At 42.2% G+C, this 26,227-nt stretch overlaps 2 protein-coding genes and 1 pseudogene across 3 annotated transcripts; 1 reads left to right on the top strand and 2 right to left on the bottom strand.

Moving 5' to 3' along the window:
• Positions 1–256: 256 nt before the first annotated feature.
• LOC105423004 (uncharacterized) lies at positions 257–17,959 on the bottom strand. Of its 2 annotated transcripts, none has more exons than XM_089081297.1 (6): positions 16,683–17,959; positions 16,528–16,596; positions 16,381–16,446; positions 15,977–16,273; positions 15,846–15,897; positions 257–15,746 (listed from the first exon to the last, which is right to left on the bottom strand). In XM_089081297.1, exon 6 carries the CDS (start codon positions 8,667–8,669, stop codon positions 7,635–7,637), a length of 1,035 nt encoding a protein of 344 aa, XP_088937423.1. In that variant the 5' UTR covers positions 8,670–15,746; positions 15,846–15,897; positions 15,977–16,273; positions 16,381–16,446; positions 16,528–16,596; positions 16,683–17,959; the 3' UTR covers positions 257–7,634. The 2 variants fall into 2 exon arrangements, with proteins under 2 accessions (XP_088937423.1, XP_088937424.1); XM_089081298.1 differs by having other exon boundaries at positions 264–15,746.
• LOC105423006 (uncharacterized protein F54H12.2-like) lies at positions 3,640–4,359 on the bottom strand. The gene has a single exon (XM_011632624.2). The coding sequence runs from the start codon at positions 4,357–4,359 to the stop codon at positions 3,640–3,642; it is 720 nt and encodes a 239-aa protein (XP_011630926.2).
• Positions 17,827–19,771, top strand: LOC148935678 (uncharacterized; annotated as a pseudogene).
• Positions 19,772–26,227: the final 6,456 nt, after the last annotated feature.

Here is a 26,227-nt window from a genome sequence, read left to right as displayed (position 1 = left end):
CACGTACATACATACATACGTACATATGTATATGCATACGTACATACATATTTATATATATGTATATACGTACATACGTATTTATATATATATATATATATATATATGTATATATATAAATACGTATGTATGTATATATGTACGTATGTATGTATGTACGTGTTTACGTATGTATATACATATGTATGTATTTCTTGTAGTTTATATGTACATATGTACGGATTTCCTGTAGTTTTATATATTTTATATATTATCTTAAGTTTCATCGTAGTTACCATCATGTATAGTTTCTTTACGAAGATGTAATGGAAGAAAAAATAAGACTTATTGTATATATTTTTTATATAAATATTTTTTTTATGTAAATATTTTTTTTATTTGTTTTTACAATAAATGAATTTAAAATTTTTTGTATACATTTATATAAATATTTTTATATTTGTTTACAATAAATTAAATCACATTATTTTTGTATATCCAAGAATTACCCATCGAATCCCAGCCACTTGACGTAAACCTTGTCTCCTTTCTTACGCAGTAGTTTCTCCACGAGATACACGTCCGGATGAGTCGCGCGATGCAACTCGTGCTCGTAGAACGCTCCAGCAACGAATTCTTTGCGATAGTCTTCGAGTAGATAGGTTACGGGATTAGTACGCTGTACTTTAATGATCTTAAACATCTCGGTGGACCAATTTAGGGTGTAACCTTTTTCGAAAGCTGTCTTATACTTGCTCACGCGTACTGAATCACCTACTTTAAATTTTGCCGGACCTGCGATCTTTATCGCGCTGCATCGTGCCCAAGAGGTTTTTGGCGATCGCGGGAATCAATGGGTCGCATGCCAATAGTGCGATGTTTGCGTGCGTTGTAATCTGACACGAGACGCGGCAGCGCGTCGACCCACTTATAAGTATCATTGAGTGTAAACATCTTCCACATGTCATTTTTAAATGTGCAATTGAACTGTTCAACGATAGATGCCTTCAATATCGAATGGAATAATGATTAACGCTATGTTTTTTCAAGAGTTTTTGCACATTAGCGTTGTAAAATTTCTTCCCCATTCCTCTATTTGCAAGTTTCTCGGGCATCTTTCGCTCTCTCGAATTATCTTGGCGATAGCGTTAGCCGTCTCGCTTCCGACCTTGCTCTTGAACGGTATGGCCCAGGCCAGGGGTCGGCAAGTGCTCGCGCCCAATGCCCGCGGGCAAGTCGAGCGCGCTGGGACTAGCGCTGGGACTAGGCGGCTAGACGCAATAAAGTGAGGAGAGAGGATAGCAGGAACGCCTATTCATTGAACGTGCTGTTCAAGGTGTAAAAAAATATTGTGTTGCACAAATTCAGACCTAGAATTAGCATAAATTAATAACTATCTATATTTTAAATAAATAATTCTTACAATAATATTAAATAAACAACTCTTATAACATTTAATTAGTGTTTGATTCATAGTTTTCCGATATTATATATGATAGTAGTATGTGGGCTGCTATGGGGCGTCAAAACAAACCTCCACCACTTTCCCACTGGCGCCAGGGGCCTCCAGCTGTCAAGATAGGGCCTCCACGTGGAAATGGAGTGTTCTGATTGGCTGAGGGGCATGGCCGGAGATAATTAGATAATTAGTGGTGCGTTCTGATTGGATTTTTCCATAATTGCCCGGTGTGTGATTGGACGCTCCCATAGTTGCCCACAGGCGTGATTGGATGCTCCCAAAGCTGCCCGGGATGTGATTGGTTGTCGAAATGCTAGACGAAAAGATAGGGGGAGGAAATGAAAGTGTCTGGGCCATTCGGGGTCCGACAAAATGGCGTGTGCAAAGATGGCGGACACCTGAGGAGAATTTGTTCGGGGGTCTAATTGGGGGTGCGATAAAATGGCGACAAGAAGGACGACGAGGTGTTGAAGGGGGCTATACCTGACTAGCGAAGAATGGAATGTGATGGGAAAACAAGAACGGACAAGTTCGCTTTAGATGTTTTAACGACCTCGGGGTTATACGAAGCTCTTATCCTGTGACAAACGCAATGTCTGCAAAATGTTTCAGATATTTTTAGCTTGAAGTAATGTAGCTAGGATTAATTTTAGTTGGAGGGAAAATAAGAGAGCTGGAATTTAAGTTACAAAATCATTAAGTTTATTATTATTATTATTATGTAATACATCATTGTACATATCATTTCATAATAGTGTTTTTTAATATTTACTTATTCTTAAAAGTACAAATTTGTATATGGCAGCATGTTATATGAGATTTATTGCATTTACTTTTTCCATGAAGAAAGATTTTATGAAATAATTGTACAATTAATCTATCATTATCTTCGTAATCCTCGCTGAATGTTTCGAGAAATTGATTAAGATTATAACCGCGGGACAAATAATAAAGAAATACGCAGCAATATTGTCCACAAGTCTGAGAAAATGTGCCCTGCAAGACGCATGATGTTCCATCTATGGGTAGTAGAGTTTCGTTGAAGTCGCAGATTGAATCTGGAATCCAAGGGAGGTAGTCCGTAGCTATCGAAATAAGCGCCTTCTCCATGCTTGTCTATGTAGAAGGCACCCAGTGTTGTCCAGAGCGATCGTGATTATCGGTGTTCGCGACGATAGCCGTCGACTTCGTCCACATCGGGATTCTGTCGGCAGGATACACACCCGCATGTCCGACACTGAGATGACGCAGCGCCCGTAAGATTTCGAGCGAATTCATCTCTCGCAGAAAGGGGAGACGGTTCGGTTATTTCCCTCTTCTCTGGTGTCGCTATATTTTTATCCTCTTGTTTGGATTTTACGATAGAAGTCTCCTTTTTTTCATGTGCGAGTTTCGATAGCTCTTCTTTCTCCGCTTTCATTTGTTCGCAGTCCGCTTGTTCTGTTTCCAAGCTCTTATTTTTCCACCTAAGGAGATTCGGAAAATTTCGTTTTATCGTAAAAACTCCGCTTTCTGTATTGGAGTCATTGAAGTTTTCATCGGTAAAATCATCGTTGCTCGAGTTACAACTGCTGCCTTCTTGCGATTGCATCCAGTATCTCAGTTTGCACGCGTTGCGCAACGCACAACGAAATTTGTTAGAATTTCGATGAAACCCATGATGACCGCAGCGTAATTCATGCTCCCCTTCCGCTAAGTTTTTGAATGCGAGAGAGATTCCTTCTAGATTATATATGTTTCTGCCGAGCGTCTTTTGCAAATAATGTACTTTCTCACAGCCTCTGCTATATATAACGTACTATATGTAACGTACTCGTCGTACAATTTCACGTAGTTTCATCGTGAATGTTCGGAATCGGCTGTTCCGTCAATCCATTCGATATCTTGAAAGTTTTGCGAGAGCCAGTTGTTTTTTTTTCTCGATTTTTCAGGTAATTCGGTGAACGGATACGGTGGTAGCACAATCCAATGATCTAAGAAAGCTTCGTTAATCCCGATGAGCGCAACTTCCTTCGATATAAATTTTCCCTCGATGTCACGGAAACCTTGTATATCGACGATTATATCCATGATGTAAAATATGCTTTTTTCCGAAACGGCGTAGTTCATGTGTCGAGTAAAACTGAAGCTGTTTTCCGTTGTAGTTCGAGTAAATATAAGAAGTGACCACAGTGGGGGGGTGAGGTTTCCCACCATTGTCTTTATCCGCTAAAATCTACAATGATTTGACGCGAAGAGTCCATTTCCATCACGTTTTCGAACTCTGCGTAAAAGATACAATTAATCGTTGTTGTAATCGCCTTTTCGAATCGTACCTCTAATCGTAAACTTCCATGTCTGACAAGATTCCAATGTCCTGCGCAATTTGCCGATAGATCGGGAGTGAGATCGAAAACGAAAAGCGTGAATCCATCAGCATAATCTTCTCTGCTTATGGAATTCCCCTCGTTTAGAAAATGGATGCCGGTTCCCGAGAAGAGAGTGTTATAAGTCTTGATGTAGAGCGGCTCGTCTTTTGAAAAATTTGGTTGCAGCGGTCTGCTCGGAATTTGCATGCCATTGGCATATAACGAGAAGAAATTTATACCGTAATTTTTGAAATTAAATGGATTTAGCTTTCTATCGCCGTTAAACGCTTTGTTATCGACGAATCCGACTATTACGCGTTTAGGAAGCTGGCCGAGTATCGCGTTATGAATCGATTCTCCTACCACTCCTGCGTGAATCGTGAACGTTTTAACTTCGACTCGTGTCAGAGGATACTTGGCGGTTGTTTTACTCAACATTCTCGCATGATCGAGTAACACTCCGGGGCTTATTTTTGCTCTTCTTATGAGCAAACTAGCATCTAGAATACGTATTTTCGATGTTGAGTTGGCTTCCATGAGACAAAACGCATCTCTCAAGCGAACGAGTCTCATTCTAACCTCTACCCCATTAATTAAAAATTTATCCTGATTAAAGACGTCGCAATGAAGATGCCTTATTAGATCCAGCGAACGACCTCCTTGGACGTATCGGGTCTTACGAGAGCTTGATTTGGGATTCCCGATTCTAATAGCGCGTCTATTTGACCGGGCTCGTCCGTGTCTCAGAGAGAAGAAGTCAGATGGGAAGTTTTTGCCGGTGAAGAATAATTTAACAATGCTTCGATGTACGCGCGGTACGCGTAGGCGTTGTTCGGGGGTGATACGAGTTTTTGATTGAAGTATACATCGATCTGGTTGAACATCGAATGTAGTAGATGATTTACAGGGCCTACTTTGTTTCCTCCTGCCGCTGTTCCAGGGCCGGGTAAACTTTCCACTCGTACGCGAAGGCTTAGCATGGTATGCGTGAGATCTAGATAATCTTCTCCGTGTCCGTACGACGAATTCTATAGGTGCGTCGTCCGCGAGCGAAGTTACCGGTTTGTAATAAATCCATTGTGAACTCTCGATACTCGTTTGAGTAGGTGGTAAACTGAAAAGATCGAGCTCAATCTTTAAACTCGCTCGAGTAAGTATGGAAGAAAAGACATATTTCTCAAACTTACGATTCACACTCGCGTCAGTTAAGCGAATATATCGGATATGGTGCGCTTTTTCCCGCTATTTCGTCGATGTTTCGTCCACTTTTTAGTTTTTTTTCGCTGCTGCTTTCCTTTTCGATGATTTTTTATTCGGTTTTTTCACGCCGATTTTCGTCGATTTCTTTTTTTTACCGACTCGTCTACGTTTACGAACAGGGCTTCTCCCGGATTTACCGGTGCGTGCGTCGTGCCCTCCAAAGGGAAACTGAGCCACGCGCATTTTTGCGGATGTTTTATATCCCAATCCCTTCATTAATTCGCTTATATTTTCTCTGGCTTTTCTCTTGAGATTTCTACCCGATTCCTTGAGTCGCGTTTTGAGAGCTTCCTTGAACGGAGTATTGTTTTCAACATCCTCTATCACACCAATTCCGGCGCGTAAAGCTTCTTTCCCGAGTGCATGTATTCCCCTTCTTAGATAAGGAAGTGCCCTTCTAAATAATCCTCCGAGGAAACTCCCGATTCCGTGGCCACATTGATAGGGTGAACCGACGAAAATTCGCGGAATTCCTCCTCCCCTACCTCCACCGTTCTGCCTTTCGTAATACTCGTCGTATTCTATAGGGTGATTAGTTTTTTCTCAAAACTCCGAAACTTTCCACCGCAAATGATAATTAATGGACATGTTTAAAGTGTAATGTCACTATCAGCGTTCCGGATTCGAATGGTATTTTTTCTCCACGATGATCTTTTATATTTCTTTTTCTATTTCAATTTTACGGAATTTCGTTTAACGCAATGGAGTATATTGCAAAGTGGGGAAATATTTTACCAGATTCGTCCCGTACGTGTAATTACAGTCGGGTGTATCGATTGAAACGATTCGAAGAAGCAGACTCCGCGTATCGCCGGTTATGTAAGGCTCGCAAATGTCGCAATAAACGTACATTTTATCAGGGATATCGTGCCATAGGCTACAGGGTTCTACAGTCCAGAAAGATACTGCGCGTCCACTACCGATGGCATAACCGAGTTTCAAAAACGGCGTTAATTCATTGGAATTAGATAACTTGTGCCGGTAAATTGTGCCGGTATCATCGATGTTGATCCTCAATATTTGAAAAATATTAGCTGGCAGATTTATATAATGAATGAGAGTACAGTTGTCGTCACAATCGATGTTTATACGGACATTACCACTTGAGCATTTTTGTAGTTCGAAAGTAAAATGCGAATCGGTGCGTCTGCACTCTTTATTAATCGCGTAAATAAGTTCCTCTGTATTTTCATAAACCCCTGCCTGTAAATGCAATTCTTTCACCGTAAACTTATCAGCATTTTTCTCATCCTTTACGCTCTTTAAATCGGCAAATCTAATCTTATTATCTCTTTGACGTACGTGGAAGAGACTAGAGGGAAATTGAATCTCGCTAAGCGCGACTTCCCATTCTCCGAATAAATATACACTGTGAGGTAATTGTGTGATGAAAGAAGAGATTGTATTTCCCGGAAAATATTTCTTACTGTTATCGCTCGGAAGAACCATGAAAAATTGTTCCTCCTCCATCTTGAAGAAAAGTTAAACTCGAAGCGGAGATCCAACTGTCGAATTTGTTGGGAGCTATCCTTGCCAGCTAACTAGCAACTGTTTATTAGCACCACGTCCTCTGCTCTTTATCATGCGCTCGACGATAAACTCTTCTTCCGCCAAGTTTTTATTGACCCGTGCTAATTCTTGTTCATAAAAAATCCCATCGATGTGTTCACCCGATAAATCGCACAATTCGTACACGCGGGGTTTTCGCTAATGGAGAACGTGACAAACTCAAAATATTTCCTCGCTCCACCGCGCTTCGTATACTTTCTCGAAAGTGCTCGAAACTTTCGCTCTACTGACGCATACGAGATCGTTAACATCGAATTTAGCTTTTTGTTCTATTACTTTCGACGCTCTCTTCTCTCTCTCCCCTCTACATCGTTCCATATTTTCGCGTGCGATGCGTTTTGCAAATGCGTGCGACATTTTCTCTCGTAACGGTCGCCGGTTGCATCCTGATGGACAAATGACGGGTGTGATTGTAAGCGCGCACAATATCTTGCAACACATCGATGTAACGCCGCGTGTTTTTATGCGTAAAATAGCGCCACATTCGCTCCTTCAACGTTCTATTGAAGCCTTCAACGACAGCGGCTTTGATGTATGGATTGCGAGCTACGCGATAACGTATGCCTCTTTCTTTCAGAAAATCTTGCAGCGGGTGTGCGGTAAATTCTTTATCCTTGTCGGTTTGTAAGTACACGAGCGCTCGTCCATCGCTTCTCGAGAGAATGTTTTGGAAGCCTTTGTCACGCAATTACTCGTTTTATCCCGCAGCGGTTCCACCCAGACGAATTTGCTAAGTACGTCGATAATCACGAGCAGATAAGAAAATCCGTCGTTATAACTCTTGAGACTACGGAGTTCGATCAAATCGGCCTCCCACAGATCGTCGATATTCATCACGTTGTAACGTAATTGTGAAAATTTTCGCTTCGAGGGGCGGTGCAGTGTGTACGCGTCTTGCGATTCGAGCCAGCGAGCTACTTCTTTACGAGAGAAATTCGGTTTAGCGGCGCGCGACAAGTTATCCGTTGCCGAATACCCCGCATAGTGCACTGGATCGTAATACAAATTTTCAAGTCTGGTTATTTCAATTCACTCCAATCGAGTAAGCGTCTCTTTCTTGCCTGTCGAGAATCTTTCACGAAGGTTATAGGGATATCGTCTTTACGAAAACGCGGCGAAAGAAACAATGCGCACTTCGCTCGCTCTTCTTCTTCGGTCTTGCGTTTTTTTCCCTTTCTCATGCGTCGTACCCTCCTCGTCACCGTCGTCGTCGTCGTCGTCGTCGTCGTCGTCGTCGTCGTCGTCGTCGTTGAAAGTTTTCTTGGTATTTTCGGGGTGGAACTCGCTCGTGGTGGTAATAATATCTTGACAAATGTGGTTGCTAACAATTCCTTATTTCCTACGAGTACAGGGGTGTTCGTCGTACGCAGTAATCGTGCAAACTGATCTCTTCCTATTGCTTTCACGGTTTTTCTTTCGCGCATCGCATCGTTTATCAGTTCCGTGATATTCGAATCTTTTATAACGTTACCCTCGATAGTCACGATTCCTTCTTCATTCCAAGTAATTCTCGCGATTACTGCTTTATCAATCAAATGTTTCAAAAGTGTCTTGGCACGAAAACTTTTCGGCACATTTTCTAATATTTTTTCGACGCTTTGCCGCTCGTGCCTACGCAAAGACTCGGTCCGTAGTGTATTACTTACATACTCTTCGAGATGAGGAGATTTGCTCGGTGATTCGCGCGCCTGTTCCGCTACGTCTCCCTCCCGCGCATCTGAATTGTTCTCATCGGCGTCGTTACGCGTCGAATCTTCCTTTTGCGTTTTATCAAAATGAAGATATCGCCAAAGTACTTCCTTATACAATTTCCATTTCTCGCTTACATCGCGCGGAGTGGGTGAATTAAGAATCCTGCTCATATCTGAATCGAGTCGTGATAAAGGCGTACCGGGTGTTTGTACGGAATTTAAATTTTCTCCTTGTATCATCTCCAAATTCTGTCGTGCGACGTTTTTCGTTGTGCCTATTACCGGATGTTGTTGTTGGAGCCGATGCTGCATTCTTTCGAGATTATCTGTGGAAATCAAGACCATCTTCTTTGCCCTTTCCATAACACGATTTCTTTTCTCTCGAACTATCCTCCGATAATTTTTGAAAATAGGAAGGATAGTATAGGCCCGATAAGATACGATAAAAATCTGCCTCGCTGTAGTAATAGCTTTTTCTTACTTTTCCAATTACAACGTTTTCTCGCTAAGTGACGCAAAGTTGTTTTATATTTGCTTAAACGATTTTTTTCACTGCGTTTGAGCGGAACGTTACCCTTGAGAGTATTGAAAACGCACTGACAGATACAGCGAATGAATTTTTCGTCTACCCAGCATAAGAAAGAGGCGCGCTGATTTTTGTTCGAATAACACAGCGCTTCGAGAAGACAGATATTTTTCTTACCGATCGAGCATTCCGCGATTTTTCTCGCATTAATCGATGACATTCTCTTCTTCATCGCGAGGAACTTGCGCGACTGCCGCGAGAGAATGTGTGGACGATACTTTTATACGAAACTTCCGGAAAAGGATCTGCGCGCTACATAAACGTAATTCGTATCATCGGGAAATATGCTCGTGCGAAAACGATACTCGTCCGGAGTCGATTGGTTTAGATCAAGCAATAAATATCCGTGAGGTTGGGACGTGGCACGCTTCCTCGAGAAACTTTGGATCGTTCGGATAGACTTGACGAGCGAGATGACGAATTTGCGCGCGATCCCGGGGATTTTTGAAAACCACAAAGTAATTCGCGTTTAGAGATATGTCGCGTTGTCCGCGCCCCTGATGAAAGAGATTTTGTGTGATGAGAATTACGCTGAGATTTTTATGATGACTTCCCTTGGTAAACAGATCTACGATCGCTTCGAAGACGATTCCCTCATAAGATCGTCAATTATTATCAATTTCGGACGAGCTGGATCGTTAGAATAATCTTCCGGATGCGGTAATCCCTCGTGAAATTCGATCTCCGCAACGAAATCTCGAGTTTCGTATTGTAGCTGTTGATAAGCATCCTGCCACTCCGCGTAATAAAGCAAAATTCTTTCGAAACGTACATCGGCCATTTCGGATAAATGACGAAGAAATCTCTTCACAAAAATCGTTTTCCCACGTTTTCCCACATCCTGTGGGACCGCACACAATTGACATCCACAGATGTTTTCACCGTACATCCATTTTACGAAATACCAGATTCGCGTCTGTGCGCGATTTCATAAAGGCTGATGGTTGTGAGGGAGCTGTAAACTTATCCCAGCGACCGGGGAGCCCATCGCGGCGAAGATACGCTCGCGCCAGCGTTCCCCCGCGGGGGCTAGCGAAAAACACCGCGGGGCGAGCTGATTCACCCCCGCGGTGTGAGCAAGCTTATCCTCGAAGATGCTCGCGCCAGCGGAACAGCGTTATAAGCTAGCCATATAGGTTGCGTTAAAAAATTAAAGATAAAATCATTTTCCTTAAATATAAAATATTTTTATATGAAATAAAAAATCTTTTTTATAATTTGTTCTATATATATTTTTTTATCTTCTCTATAAAAGGTATCGTTTTTATAAAAAATACAGCGAGAAAAGGAAATTAAAGAAATCAAATTTTTTTCTGTGCATGTAAATATATTTATTTTTTTAAAATGGCGGAAGGAAGGCGGAAAGGAGTTACGGGAAAGAACATATAACGACACCCAACTCATCCCCCTCAATTATTAATAATATTAAAGCGTCCCCGATCGTCGGGGCGCCGACATGGCGATCTTTCCGCGATCCCACCGTCGTGAAAATCCCGTCGAACAACGGACGCGGCAAACCAGAGATCACGCGGCTTCACGTGCGCGCTGCGTGGACAAATACGCACACGGTAAGGCCACCGCCGCCGGCCCCGCTACCGACCGCGCTACCGAACATCCTCGCGGAATTCCCGAGCGCGTTCGGCGAATTATTGCGAGGATTCCGGCAAAGGCATCCCCCGGAACTACCCCGACCCGAGTTCGGCCGACCCGTACCCGACGACTCCCGACCGACGGCCGGCTCGGGTATATTAGGCGACTTCGAGAGATAATCGAGACCCTATCTCCGGCGAGACAGTAGCCAGTTCAGTACTGCTCTCGATACTCCCAGTCATCTCCAAAAGCGATCTAGGGTGCTACCTATCGTGCCAGGAGCTTCTGGCCGATCGCTCCACAAGCGCACAAGTTATTCACAGATTGAGGAGCTTCTCAATCTGGGCTCCGAAAAGTAAGCCCTTGTGCACACCTTCCTCTGACGATCGAGAAGCAGGGAGCTTCCTGCATTCGAAGCGTCATAGCACGAATCCCTGACAAACCATACACGCAAACAGCTGATCCGTCACAACAAGCCGACCGAAAGCCCGAGCACCGTCACGTCCGCGCCGCGCCTACCGTGAACGCGCCGAATTCGGAGTACCGACCGCGAGCCGAGCGATTATACAATACATAGAAACCGCGCGTCTTTTCATCGTACCAACGGCGAAATTCCGAAAGATACTTGTAAATATTGTACATACAAAAAACCGCCGTCAGTCGGAACTGTAAATATAGACTTAGATATATATAAACTAAAGAGGCTCACGATATTTTATTTCTCTTACCGAATCCTGACCATATCTGACCGACGCTATCCTGCGAAACCCGATTTACGCGAAACTAGAGACATTTTAAATATGTTTTAAGAAATATAATTTTTATAGATTTATTTAAAATAAATCAAAAATCAATTTTATAAAAATAAAACTTCTTAATTTTAAAATTACAATATTTACTTAAGATATAAATTAATATTGGCACATGTACACATTTACATTATTTTTACATCTCGTTCTCTGAAAAATATATTTTACAAAAATTTCTTACAATCTTTGACTAGGAGCGGAAAACTCGATTATTTAAGAAAGATTAGAACGAGAAAATTTATTCCGGTGCTTAACCATACGGAACCGAATAACGGTTATTAATAAATCTACGTTTCAGCAATACCGGTGAGCATATCTTTGTTTCATCTCGCGTAACAACGTCGTGAAACGAACGCGAAACGCTGCGCGTCGAATAGCACTGAAATGTAGATTTAGCGATGGACCGGCTTCGTCTCGTCTTGTTCTTTCCTTTTCTATTAACATATTCTTAATATTACTAAAATTTATTAACCCGCTATTCGATGAATTTAAAGTAATACCCTTAATTTTACATGTGTGTGCACCCCGACGGAGTACGAACAATGTACGTGTAGAATTTCGGACCACCGGAAATGAACGATTCGATGTAGCTACCGCGGCCGTAGCTCTCGAGCTTCTGTCATATCGCCCAGGAAATTCCCCGTACGCGGTTCATACTCATTCGGTACTAACATATACACACGAATCCGTGTCGTAATATAAAACCCGTTTATTCAATAATTCTAAGTAACTGTACAATTTTAATCGTGCTTGCGCCGTTGTGTATGCCGCGATCACAACGTTCGTAAGCGGAGAATGCACGACCGCCTTTTTTCGGAGTCGCCACGAAACATATATTACCTCGTCGTTTACGGGTAATATACCGGTTATCTCTTGCTCAGGACTTGTAAGCAAAGTCATAAATTGCTGGTGAGATTTTATAATTTCGGTATTCGGCAAATTGGATCGTTGACCTAATTTTCCCCAAAATGAATTTAAACAAAGCTTAGCGACCGAACGTAAACCGGGATTGCGCGCGATGTTTCGCCTGTCGAGTGTGATACCCTCGGTTTCTTCATATTCCCGAAGGTAACACTCCTTAGCATCATCGTCAGCGTTTTCCCTGCATTCGCTCGGCCGCTCGCTTCTTGTTTTAATTGCAAAAAAGTATTAATATATTCGGCAAACAGTCCGCCTTGACGAGTATCGCTATCGTATCGCGCGACTTTATATTCCCAAATTTCGCTCACATGCGTCACGAGATAACCCTTCTCGACGTCTCTGCGTAATTCACAAGATACCCAGGTACCCTCGAATTCTCGATCCACTGGGTTCTCGTGAGTACACTCAACTTATGAGAACGTTTCGCAGCAACTCCGACATAACGCAAACAATAATTTACCTTGTACGCGATACAGTAGTACCGGATGAAAGAGATCACGTGGTGGGAGTACTTTACATCGCACGAGACCTTCGATCGAGTTGAAATTATAATTTGGTGATCCCCCGATTAACGAAGAACACTCTTGCCTTACGTAAATTTTAGGATGCCCGATCGGGAAAACCGGTTTTCAATACGAAAGGATACAGAGAACATACGTCGATGTAAACGTATTTTTTCCGTACCTGAAACTTCGTATCGCGTGACGATATTTCCCGTGCGTTCACCATAAAACACTTCGCGAGGATCGAGAGGAGTGTTCTTTATCGACGGATGATCCTTAAGAAAATTCTGCATTTCTCTATTATTCGAAATTTCTCGGTCGAAGGAGCATTCCCATTTCTCCATCACGTGGTAACCGCGTTTACGAAGGCGCCATGACATCGCGAGCGTCCGTTCGTAGCGCGCGTCGATCGTATCCCCGCGATTCGCAGACGAAAGCGTACTATCGCGATTTACTTTAAAGCACGAAGGGCACCCATGCCAGAAACAACCGTGAAATTGTAGCACCCAGCATCCCATTTTCCGTAACCGTTTCGTAATATCCATCAACGGGCGTGCCATCGACTTTATATTCGCGGCCTCGCCCCGCGTGGATAATGGGATGTCCGAGTTCACGTTCCATCCATACCAGCCACTGTAGAGCTTTGTGCGATTGCTTCTGTAATTGTCAACGTTTTTGGAACCGCCCGACGGAATGACTCCTATTTCCTCCTCACGCAAAAAGTTTTTACGAAAAACTCTCATGCATGTGGAAGCGATAGTCATACATTCCTCAAACGGACACGTGTTTCCACGTTCTAAAAATATTTTCCTAAAAACGATGCATGCTCGTTGGAGGATATCGTCGTTTCGACAATATCTGATAATTTCGCGTTGAAAGTCAAAAATATAATTTTCACGAACTATTTCCGCGTGCCATGCGTGGAACTTTTCGCGTTCTTCCGGCGACATGTGATCGGGAGAATAATATCTAGCATCAGGAATTGATCTTATATACGATTGGTTATCGATAGTATTAAATAAGTGCGGGAAACAGCCTTTATTCGATCCGATTATCGCTTAGACCAGAGGCCTTAGGTAAATCGGATAAAACGCATCGGCATATAATTAATGCTATCGATAAACTTCGTATGTCCGACCGTCATTACGACGATTTTTGTTCCGTTCAAAATAACGCGTGATTCATGGGTGCTCTTCGGATTTTCTACAAAATATTTTAAGATAAATTGCGCGTCGAACGCTTTCGCATTATGCACGATACAAATAATTTGTTTGAAACATTTTGTCGTTCGCATTGCGAAATCGACAAATTGTTTCACGGGGTCGAGACGGAATACGAACTTGCGCATTCCGCACCATCAGCATCGCACCGTCATGTCGTTTTCGTTTGCACATGCTACGCAAATTTGTTGCGCTACGCAAAGAGTCGGTACATGAATTCTCACGTTTTCGGTACCTACGAGCGTCTCGTCTTGCCGCGTTTCAAAATCGTAAAATATAAACGCGACACGACTGTTTGTTTGTTCGTTCATCGCAACGTTATCATTTTCATGTTCACATACCTTTTTTTCTGCTCGCATTATCAGGGCACTTGTACCCTCGCCGGGATCATTAGCTTTACGAGCAAGAGGACGCATGAAACATAGAAGATTCGACGGTTGTAACGAACGATATGTTTTACAAAAGAGCGTGTCGCATTTATGTACCGTGTTTGCACGTATAAATCGCCCGCAATCGCTACAAATTTTAACGGAATTACATATGCTCGCGCGAGATTTCCCGTTATATGATTTTTCCGTTCGGTGACGCTCGAAACAAGAATTACCGAAAAACGTACGATTACACGCTTCGCACCTAATTATTTCTCTATCACGATTTACGCACGGAGGTGAGGCGCGACAACGAGGGCATTTTTTTGCGCAACGATGTCCCTTATCGTTTCGAAAGCCCTCGTTGCACGTTTCGCAGTAACCACCGCGCGAACCGCCTGCAGCTCTTAAATTTAATATAGGGTTATAATAACGCGAATTCTCGTAATACATTATATTTAATGTATACGAAGGTTCGCGTCCGAGGGAGGCGAGTAATGTGCGACCGTCGTACCTCGGTTTTTCACCTCGGCCAAAACTACTAAAATTATAAATTATTATAGCGATATTTTCCGCGACGAGAAACCATTGAAAACGCTCGATTTCATTATATCCGCAACCTTCCTCGGGGATCACGATACCTGCGCTCCTCGTTAACTCAATCGCCAACTCACGCTGTAACGAAGAAGTCGCGTATCTTACCGATTCCCACCGTTCGTGCAATTCTCCCGTGCGCAGAGTACCACGTTCGCAGCTAAATCCTCGCCGCGAGGGAGCGAGGAAGGCATAGATTGTCGGAATTTTTTATTTGTAAAATCGAGCGTTTCGCGACGCTTTCTCGCGTTAATTTATTTGATTCCCCTCGCCCCAAACGTATCGCTACGTTAAAAACGCGTATGGTGAAATCCATCGCGATATCGCGCTCCTGGCGCTTTGTGCTACCGAACTCACGAGTTTCCATATGTCCTCGTGAGTCAAGTCTCGCGCCGGACGAAACGAAAGACCTGCCGGGCCATGCGATAAATTTGTCGAATCGAAGGATAACCCCACGTAATCGCCCGGTCCGCTCAAACGTATCGCATACGCGTGGATTTCGCGAAACGCGTTTTCTAAATAATTCACGATATCACTAGCACCTTTCGCGAGAGGACGTATCGCGAATGTCGCCTCCCTACCTAGTACTTTAAATTTTTGAAATTTACGCGAGTTTTCCGCCCATAATTCAATATAAGTGAAATTTTCACTGACCATGTCGCTGTCGAGGACCGCGGCATCCTCGTCGGTTAACCGGTGCTCCTGCTGTTGCTGCTGCTGCTGCTGATGCTGCTGCTACTGTTGCTGATGTTGCTGTTGGTGATGCTATTGAAAATCCGTGGTTCTGAAGCCGGTGTAAATAACGATCTTCTTGTTCTTCTTCGCGTGAAATGCCTCCTCCTGTTTATACTGAAAATGAGAAACAAAAAATATTAATGATGAATATTTTAATTATACTCGATTTTTATGTTAGCGAATAGATTCCAGTATACCGAAGGTACCTCTTACCTTGAGCAGCTTTCCTCTTCGCTTTTACAAAGCTTTTATAGAGCGTATTAATCTAGCAAAAAAAACATTTAATTATAAATTTATCGGAAAGAATAAATTATCTTAAAATTTAAAAATAATATTAAATTTACTTTCATAATTTTCCGGAGAATAGCCCGTCCATGTTTCGCACTGATGGAAAACCTTGATCTCTTCTTCTAAAAGCCCATCGCACATTTGCTCAAAGGCTCTTCTGCTGTTTTCATTTTCTTCGCCATCGTCTTTTTCCTCATCATCGTCATCGTCATCTTCTTCTCCTTCTCTATCTTCTTGTCTTTCTTCGTCAACTTCTTCTCCTTCTTCATCTACATCTTCTTCATGTTCTTCTTCGTTTTCCTACTCATTTTCTTCTTCTCCATATTCGGATTCATCCAGGTCGTTTGCTTGTACTAAAAAAAAAGAAAGAAGTCATTGTTATTATTATTATTATTATCTTTTTTTCAAGAATTAGCTAATACGAGTTTTATAACTTTTATTATTTTAAATAATTACTCACGCGGTGTGTAAATTTCGGTGTCGGCTTCGCTCAGAGTCGACTCCTCATCGATATTTTCTTCCGCATCTGAAACAAAATTAAGCTTTTATTAATTGAATTCGATATTCAGTGAGATAATTTTGAAAGCAATATTTGCTATTTTCTTACCTGAAACTAGATCAACCGTTGAGATACCCTCCTCCTTAGGTTGCACGTCTATCCGCATTCGCACTCGTTCTAAAAATTCGATATTTTAATTTAAAAATCTGAAAATTTAGAAATCTAGATTTTCAATTATATCAATTTTCTATTATTTTACTCACGCTCGTTTACTCCTTCCGCCTCATCTTCGGTGTGGCGTCTCAATCCTCGTAGTTGGTACAGATGTATAACCGCGATGTTACCTCTCGCTTAAAAAATATGTAAATTTAGAATTTTTTATACCTACATATTCTAATTTCAATTACTTTAAAAATAAATATTTATCTCCTCCGGTGCATCTTGTAAAATAAATAAGCGATACGTCCGCCAGCATCATCCTCCCCCACGCCAGCCATTGCACCGGTTATATATTCTTTTACAATATTCAAAAGTCTTTTGTCCGCGAAATACCCTAATCTAAACATAATGCTCAATAGGGTTTTCGAGCACTCCAGTACGAATTTTGCAATTGTGATGTAATTTGTTTCTTCTTCACTTGTTAATAATGAAATATAAGCACTCGCGTTTATCGTCGGGTTGATATTCGCGCACACGATAAAAAAATCTTCTTAATTTTTCACAGAGTGCCATTTTTTCACTCCTTCACTATTTTAGAATTAAGACAGCGAACGAATCGGCGCAGTAATGTAAAAACCGGCCAAGTCACCCCGAGAAAGTATAATCTCGGAAATAGACTTTTCTATAATTCCGCGCGGATTTATACTTTGAAAATCTTACTCGCACACTCTGAAAAGAGGGTGGCCCGCAGAAAATGCACCATTGGACAGGCCAAAATTCTTCTTAATACAGGTTACACCTTTTCTATTCTCTCACCTTTTCTTTTCTTTTCTATTTCTCTAGCTAAAACATAGCAAAAGAAAACAAACTCCTCACTCAAGAAACATCTCTAACTCCCTTATTTTGTAGTTTCTAGGTTTATTAAAAAATATTTTGCGAAGAAGTTTTAAAAATCTAGAAAATCTAAAGTTTAAAAGATTTTATAATTTTACAATTTAAAATTTAAAAATTTTTAAATCTTTTAAAATTTTTTAAATTTAAAAAATTTTTTAAATTTTATAATTTTCATTTGCCCATCTGCGTGCGCAGTTCTTTTTTCTTAGTAGATAAGTCGATGAGCTCGACGAATTCGTCAGCCCTCGGTTCATTCGAGTGTCATCCTTCGAGGTTTCAACTTCGTAAATCCGAAGTAGTCTCTCATTTCGACGCTTGTGATTATTAGTTACATTTGAGAAGAAAACAGGAACAATGGCGAGCCGAAAAGCTGTTCTCGATACCGAGAAGCGTAATACTCCAGAACCGAGCAATGCCCCCGATTCCGAGAGGCGCAAGTACATCTGCGATATTCCGAAGGGAAATTGTAACGAGAAACGAAACGACAAGTTCCATATGATCTCTCGACAACATATGGACTCAACATCTCTCACACGAAAAGGATATACGTTGGATTGCAAAATGACAAACGAAGGAATTTTTGTGCCAAATTTTTGTACCGGTTAAATTAACCGGTAATTATGCAGAAGGAATTTATTTCGACGCTGATTCCTGGCAACAATTTCTAAACAACATGGGGCTTATCGACGAGTATTTAACGCTAACAAGAAATCGAGATCGGACCCTATCATTGTCAAAAATGTTGCGATCAACTTTACCTCCTCTTATGGGACACGGTCCATATTACTGGCGTATAAAGAAAATGAAGAGGCCACTATAGGAAATATCGAAATTCAACATCGAGGAACGACTACGGATTCGCAGCCACCGACGAAGAGGCATAAAACCTATGCTGTCGCAATTGTGATGCAGAAGAGTACTTTTCACGGTTTGAAAAATATTGTGAAATGTGTCGACGTGCACTTAAAACATTTACAAAACGTGACCGATAATGTTAACAAATGCGCGCAATATCTTATAAAAGAAATAGAATTAAACCTTCCAAAAAGTTACATAGATAGCGATATTGTAAAACTCAGTTTGAAAGGAAATTATCTCGAAATCGCTGCAATGTACGTACGCAAATAAACGATTTAACATTTCTGGATATGTATTTCGATATAATATTTGTGGAATTAACTTCTCTGAGATTTAATGAAATTCTTTTCGTATTATTTTCTCAAATCAAATAATTTGTAACTTTTATTTATGAATTGATATAATATGTACAACGATATAACAATAACTTAATGATTTTGTAACTTAAATTCCTGTCTTTGCCCCTCTTATTTTCTTTTCACTCCAACCTAAAAATTAACGCGCTACGCTGCTTCAAGCTAGAAATATCTAAAAAAATTTTCAGACATTACGTTTGTTATAGAATAAGAGCTTCATATAGCTCCGAGTTCGTTAGGAAAACATTTAGTGCGAACTTGTTCGTTCCTGTTTTCCTATCGCATTCCATTCTCGTCAGGTATATTTCCTTCAGACTTTCCTCATCTTTCTTGTCGCAGATATCGTTTTATCGAATCCTGAAACAGCGATCTCGAAACAAATTTTTAAGTTTCGCTAGCTATTAAGTGTCGAGAAATCTTTCGTCTTAAGAAAAACTCGATTTACATCCCATATATACAAAGTAACAAATTCCCATATATATACAAAGTAAATTCCTACTTTCGGGGCGTTCTGCGTATCGTACCGCAAAAAATCTTTTCCATTAGCGCTGGGGTCGAGTATATTCCCTTCAGACGTTCGTCATCCTTCTTACCGTTGGCACCATTTTGTCGGACCCACGAGCGGTCCCGGAACAAATTTTAATAGTTTTTCGTTAGCTATTAGGTTTGGAAAAAAATCTTTCGTCTTAAGCAAAATGTGTGATTTGTATCTCATTTATACAGAGAATCAGTTTCCTTCGATCTAAGATGTGTATCATACCATAAATTCGCATTCCGTTCTCGTCAGGACAGGCATATTCCCTTCAGACGCTCGTCATCCTTTTTATTGCTGGCACCATTTTGTCAGACCCCGCGAGCAGACCCGGAACAAATTTTAATAGTTTCGTTAGCTATTGGGTGTGGAAAAATCTTTCGGCTTAAGAAAAAAACGTGATTTGTATCTCATATATACAGAAAATCAGTTTCCTTCGATCTAAGCTGTGTATCATACCATAAAATTTCGTTCTCGCCAGGACAAGCATATTCCCTTCAGACGTTCGTCGTCCTTCTTATCGCTGGCATCATTTTGCCGGAGTCCACGAGCGACCTCGGAGCAATGCAAAGAATCAATTTCCTTCCTTCAATCTAAGTTATAAAGTCATTCATATCATACCATAAAGTTCACATTCCATTCTCGTCAGTATATTCCTTCAGACGCCTGTCATCTTCGTAGTCGTCATTTTATCAGACCCCAATCAGCCTCGGAACAAATTTTTAATGGTTTCACTAGAGTAGGAATATAAGGCGGGTTCTAACTCAGAAGCGTTGAGGGGGGTGCGGGTGTGCGGGGGGAACTGTGCGCAACCGAGGAGCTCCGGGGAGAGGGGAGGGGGGGACGGCGCGTGTTGGGCGACCCAGTGCCATTGAATGTAAACAGCGTCGACGATTGATGCCTTCAGAGCACCGTGATAAATAATTACCAAAAGATAAATAACGAATTGGACGCGTGGACATGACGTCAGAGGGGGGAGGGGGGAGGGGGGGGGGTCGCCGCCGCCGCCGCCGCGCCCGCCGCGCCCGCCGCGCCCATCGCCACCGCCGCCGAGTAAAAAATAAAAAAAGAAAAAAATTAAAAAAACTCACCAGGTTGAGGTAGAAAGTCACAAAAAAAAGTACAAAAGTCAATACGAAAGTCACTTAAAAAGTACAAAAAAGAAATGTCCAAGAAAAAAAAATGTCGTACAAAATACACACAAAAAAAAATGTTTAACAAATCCAAGAAAAAAAAGCACTCGGTCACTGTAACAAAATGCACACAAAAAAGAAAAATGTTAATAATCCATGAAATAATTTTACTCCCTCCGGATTATTCGCAGGAGGGAGACTTCATTCACATATCGCGAGATTAACCCGCGGGGGGGACTTCTAAATAATTATTCTCCTCTTCTTCCTCCTCTTCCTCCTCTTCCTCCTCTTCCTCCTCTTCCTCCTCTTCCTCCTTTTCCTCCTCTTCTTGTGCCAAAGCCAATGCACGAATATGTTCGTACAAAGGTATTAGCCTAGGTATGGCAATTGCGTGGCACCAATGAGAGGGTTATTATCAATATAATAAATACGTTGTTCCTCCACAAATACTACAAAGTTACCACGGTACTCTACTCCGTTGAATCTTGCGCGGAGAATGACGCGTGGTAATTCCATTGCGTTGCACTCAAAGTTCTTCACGCAAAAAGCAATTGTTTTTTTTCACGCACCAGTGCTTCTTTGCGCACAAAAATTATTATGGAGGCCACGTTTCAATGCCTCCACAAGACTCATTGCATGAGACTGAACGCGGCGTGTCAAGAGAAGCACCGATACTCCGGCTGCTATAAACAAATCGGGGAGACCTATGATGGCTTTTTTTCGTAGAAATCGACGTACGTGTCGCGGCGAGTCAAGAGAAGCACCGATACTCCGACTGCTATAAACAAATCAGGAAGACCTATGATGATGATGATGTTCCGATTTAAACAAAGAAATTGTCGATGATATATAATGGGTCATGGGGTGTGCAGGATCACAGTAGATGGAAGTCTAATGTGAGAGAGAGAGAAAAGCGTGCATACAAAAAAACGCAAAAGTATCGCGTAGTGTCTAACGAGAAGAAATGGCAAGTGAAAAGACATCACAAGAATTCGATTATTTGGCGTATATTAGAGATTTGTTAAAAATTACTTATCCAACTGAAGCAGTAAGTATATTTATTCACATGTATCTTTCTAATGTTTAAAAATATTATTAAACTCAATATTGTAAAAAATATTAAACTCAATATTTTTGTAATTTGACAGACATTATATCTCGATGGTATCTCAGTCGTGGAAACTGTGCAAGTACGAAATCTCATAAAAATTCAAATACGCCACCCGAATGGAGTACGTAACTTTTTCTCCTTTTTTTTTCTTTTTCTCTCTTTTGTCTTTTTTCCTTTATTTGATAATTTGATTTATTTGATGTAATGAATTGTGTGAAATTGAGATTTTTTATTATTTTTTGCAGTACTTATGCATATATGATATCAAGATTAATGGCTTTATGAATATTAATCATCGGTGATGGATACGATATCAGCGTCGCCAACACAAGGAATATTTATACTTTCTATGGGAAGAAAGTACTCGCGAGGACGTATTTGATCTGCAGAGACTCTTCGGTTTACGTCCATATGAAGAGGATGAAGAAGTGTGGTGAACAGTGTCTATAGGATATTCTCATTATTTTATAATAATTACATAAGTAATAAAGATCCACAAATATATATATACAATACAATACAATATATACAATAAATATTATAGTATATACAATAAATAAAAGTGTATGAGTTATTCTTTTGCATTAAATAAATATTAAAACAATTTTTCATTTTTTTAAATCGTGATTCAATTTCTTTATCATGTCCATGCCCGACACCCTGACCTACATTCCTGCTCGACGCGCGCGAGTCATCCCGGCAAAATAAACTTCTCGGCGTTATATGATAAGAAGCGGTACGTCGATCGTTAGAATTATCAACGCATGGAAAAGAAATAAAAAACGTAATTCGTATATCATATTTATTTTATTCATGGTTATCTGACCACCAATTAAATAATTTGAATACATTTTGTAATGCGCAATTAGTATAGTGATATCCGCATCGCATAGTATTATCAGCGTCCAGATTGTTTAGAGAATCTACGTTTTCGTAATCAGCATCCAGAGTCTCGATGTACACGCGCTCATCATCCAGAAGCAAATTCCACAGCCATTGTCGTTTTTCGTGTCCCTTGACATATACGACAGCATCGCTGTCATCGTCGTCGTCGTCGTCGTCGGCGTCGTCGTCGTTCCATGCACAGCCTTTGTAATCAAACTCTTAGCTTTGCTGTATGGAATCGTTCCGTCGTCCCATCGTAGTCTATGGTGATGACGTATCACCCAACGTGCGCGAGACTTGTCGGCACTTGCGAGGAAATGCCATGGTATAGGGCTTGCGAAAATATAGTGAGAGAGAACGGTCCGTTTTCTGAGAGCGGCAAACTCCTTTACAACAAACTGTCCTCCAACGAGAAAACCTTGCAGGTCTACGAACGTTGGCACGACGAGCAATTTTTCGAGACTGCGGTCGATTTCGATGTATCGTAGATTTTATTGTCTCTCTCTCTCTCAGTGCCAGCGATGCTCTTAGGTGATCTTGCGTACAACATTGGTCAACGGATTGTAGTGAACCACGCGATCGTGTATAATGAGACAGTACGCGGTGGTATTCGGTACGTTCTCCTTAGTCTCAAATTCCAATCTCACGTCCACGGTTGCGCTTTTGACCGATTCGTTTTGTCGAGAACAATCGATGATTAAGAATGAACCGTTATGTAGAAAAGACGTGACGGTGAGACTCGGCTCCGAGATACTCGTATCCGTAGTAACCCTTGCAGAAACGCGCGTACGTTTCATACAACACGGACCATCTTTTTTGTCGAAATCAAGATGCATATCGTCGTACGGATAACATTCCGAGTTCAGATAGAGTTTCACGTTGGTTAAATTGCAGTCGTCGAATCGGCTCGTGTCCTCAGCCATGACATTTTTGCGACCTGTTTGCAGAGCAAAGATGACGTATCGCGATTTCTCGAGCTGAGTAGCGGTCTTGATGGCCCACGAATGTTTGGTTGTACGCTGTAACAGCGGAAACTCGTACAGATCCCACGAGCGAAAAGCCATGCTCAAGTATCGTCCGCTCTCCAAAGTGCGCAGCATCGATAGTTTTTTTATCTCGCTCAATAACACGTGCGGCATTCGCCATTGTATCTTGAATAAGTCGATCACGGGATCCAACGCCGAATTTCCCATCAGGCAATTGTTGTCGTTACGAGATCGTATCAAGATCAATTCGTGACGAGCGTTGATTATCACGCGTCTGTAATCCTCGCAAAATCCCAACAGTGCGTAGAGAGGTACGCAAAAGTTAAAATATCCATCCGCGCTGGTATGCGCATCCCAACCGGCATTCCTCAGAATCACGCTTCTGTCGGATGATGTCGTTACGTAATGTTTGAGCGTGCTGGTTACGCCCACGTTTCTGTTACGATCAATCTCCACACCATCAAGCTCGTATCGAATCTCATCGAACAGGAACGCGACAAAATTATTTCCCAGCACCACATCAGATCCCTCGACAACTCTGTTCTTCGTTAGTTTTCCCTCGATATATAGAAAGCTTTCGTACGGCAATGTGTACAGATCCTGTTGCTGTATAGGTATTCTTATCTCATCGCTGTACCCGAACGTCGTATTGGCAAACGGGTTGTACGCATGAGTCTCAATCTTGACGATGCGATCGTCGAAGATTGGCTCGTCTTTGATGTTTAGGATATCAGTCATTTCACAAGTTGCGCACCGCGAATCCTAAAGCTTGTAAAAATTTAACGTTCGACGCGTTAAGTTTCTTCCTCTTCTTGACGCAGCCGGATGAGCGAATATTGTCGATCGATGTTTTCTTTGTAAAAGATGCGTTATCTCTCTGCGTATGCTTCGCTTCGTTCAACACGAGCATCTCAAAATGTCACGCTCGCGTTATCGCTGTCGCCGTCGTACGTGCAATCTGACGGTGATCTCTTCTCCTCTGAAATCGAGCAATCGTCCGTTCTGGTCAACAATGCGTATCGTTAGCTCCGTAATGCTCCGTACGATGACTGGCAGGTAAATGATCTGCATCGGCCTTTCCGATATCTTATATCCTGGCGGCACACTCGGTGAAAATTCGTGTATCGTGTGCACACTTTTGTCGTTGCTGTATGCGCCCGCGGTCACGTTGCACTCTACACGGATAATGTTTACGTTCATTATGTTGATCGACACATCCGATTCGTGCCATCTTCGCGGTTGCAGTATACGCCTCGAGAAACCCAGCAGCGATCCAATGTTACGAGGCTTGTTAAAGTTTATTCTGTAGGCGCATTTAATTTCACACCTCATCGTGTTGTAATTTGCGCGGAGCACTATCGGGTATTCTCCAATCTCGTCATCGCCGCGCGCGGTGTCACCAGCGTTACCCTCGGGCGCGTCGCGTCGCGGACGTTTCCGTAAAATCTCACGTTTCAAAAATTCATTTATGGCATGCAGTTCATACGACCCCTCGGGAATCGTAATTTCTGCATCGTCTTTGCCAAAATAAAATGTATTGTTCGAAGCGTTTACATTTGGTATCGTGTGATAAGTCTCCAAAATTGTTAGACCAAGCTCGTAGTCATCGTCGCTCAAATCTATGGCTGGAGAGTAATTTGTCGCGAGAACGCTGCTCTTCCCGCTCAGCGTAAGCGTCAGCGACATGATGGAAAAAGCGTTCGACGAATACTGAGACGCCGCGACATTTTGTCGGACTTTATAAATTCACGCGCGTCGACCGTTTTGGAGAAGAAACCACAAGCACAGCTGTCCGCAGACGCTCTGATCGTACGTCTGATAGGATGTTCGATTGTACTCTATCGTAGCATCGTCTCCGAAATATCGTATCAGTTCCTTGGGCGGTCGAAGATTACCAAAACTGTCAAAGTACACAACGCGATTGTTTCTCTTTGCGTACGCTACCCAATGAGTACCGGGGCCCGTCGTGTCGTCCAGATTTACGATACCATTTTCATTTCGACGCGCGCCGCTAATCGGTAATGCGTCACGCATGAAAACACCTCTAAAGTACGGTACGCGCATACGCTTCGCCAGCTGGTCCAATTGTACATTGGTGGTTACACCCGTAGGTATTTTTATCGTCTCTTTGGCGTTTTTTTTTTTTTCTTTTTTTCGCTGTTACGCCTCGTCCGCCTTTGTACGGAGCGAGATACAGTCCCTGTCCGTGCGTTTCCATCGCGCGACGTTGCGCGACTTTCCTGTCATTTATCGCTTTCGCCACGCTGGCCGCTCCGCCGATTAAGGACCCGAGAGCGCCCAAAATTGGCAAAATCGGTAACACACCACCTCGTTTCGCCGTTGGAAATATTCGTTTCTTTTTTTTGCCGGTTTTTTTCTTCGCCTTCATACCCATGCCGATCTTGGTCTTGGCTTTCATCGCTGCCCAAACGGCTGCAGCTGCAGCTTTCTCGCTCAGAGCCGAATCTCTCCCGATGACGCGTCCTAAGGCTTTATCGGCGAGTACCTTGTCCGCCGCGTGTCTGTCGGTGAGATCGTTGCTCTGAGAATACGCAATGTCGTGTTCACGGCACGCCGCGTCCAGTGGATTTATGCCCGTTTCATCTCTGGCTAATCGCTTTTTCAGCCGAGTACCCGGACCGCAAAACTGATAGCCGGGGATATGTAGTTCGAAAGGAAGCGCGTTTATCGCTCGATTGAGCAGACCTCCAATGTAGCCTTCGTTTGACGCTGTTGCTGGCATAGGCCACAATCCTTTATCTTCGGTGCAGGACCGTCTATATAATCTCGATCCCACGATTGATTATAATGCTCGACGCAGCGACGATAGGTTTGAACCTCCAAATCCGCCTTTATATACTCCGGAAGCTTGTCCCACACGTGATCGATATAAT

Source organism: Pogonomyrmex barbatus, unplaced genomic scaffold (assembly GCF_055798465.1).
Source record: "Pogonomyrmex barbatus isolate J1 unplaced genomic scaffold, ASM5579846v1 scaffold4, whole genome shotgun sequence".
In the NCBI taxonomy this organism is placed as follows: domain Eukaryota; kingdom Metazoa; phylum Arthropoda; class Insecta; order Hymenoptera; family Formicidae; genus Pogonomyrmex; species Pogonomyrmex barbatus.
The sequence above is the reverse complement of the archived record's forward strand: the minus strand, read 5'-3'. Positions and strand labels throughout refer to the sequence as shown.

What these genes read in the sequence shown, in the direction of transcription:
- LOC105423006 (XM_011632624.2), bottom strand. Translation starts at nt 4,359, where the DNA reads ATGAGACTCGTTCGCTTGAGAGATGCGTTTTGTCTCATGGAAGCCAAC.
- LOC105423004 (XM_089081297.1), bottom strand. Translation starts at nt 8,669, where the DNA reads ATGGAAAGGGCAAAGAAGATGGTCTTGATTTCCACAGATAATCTCGAA.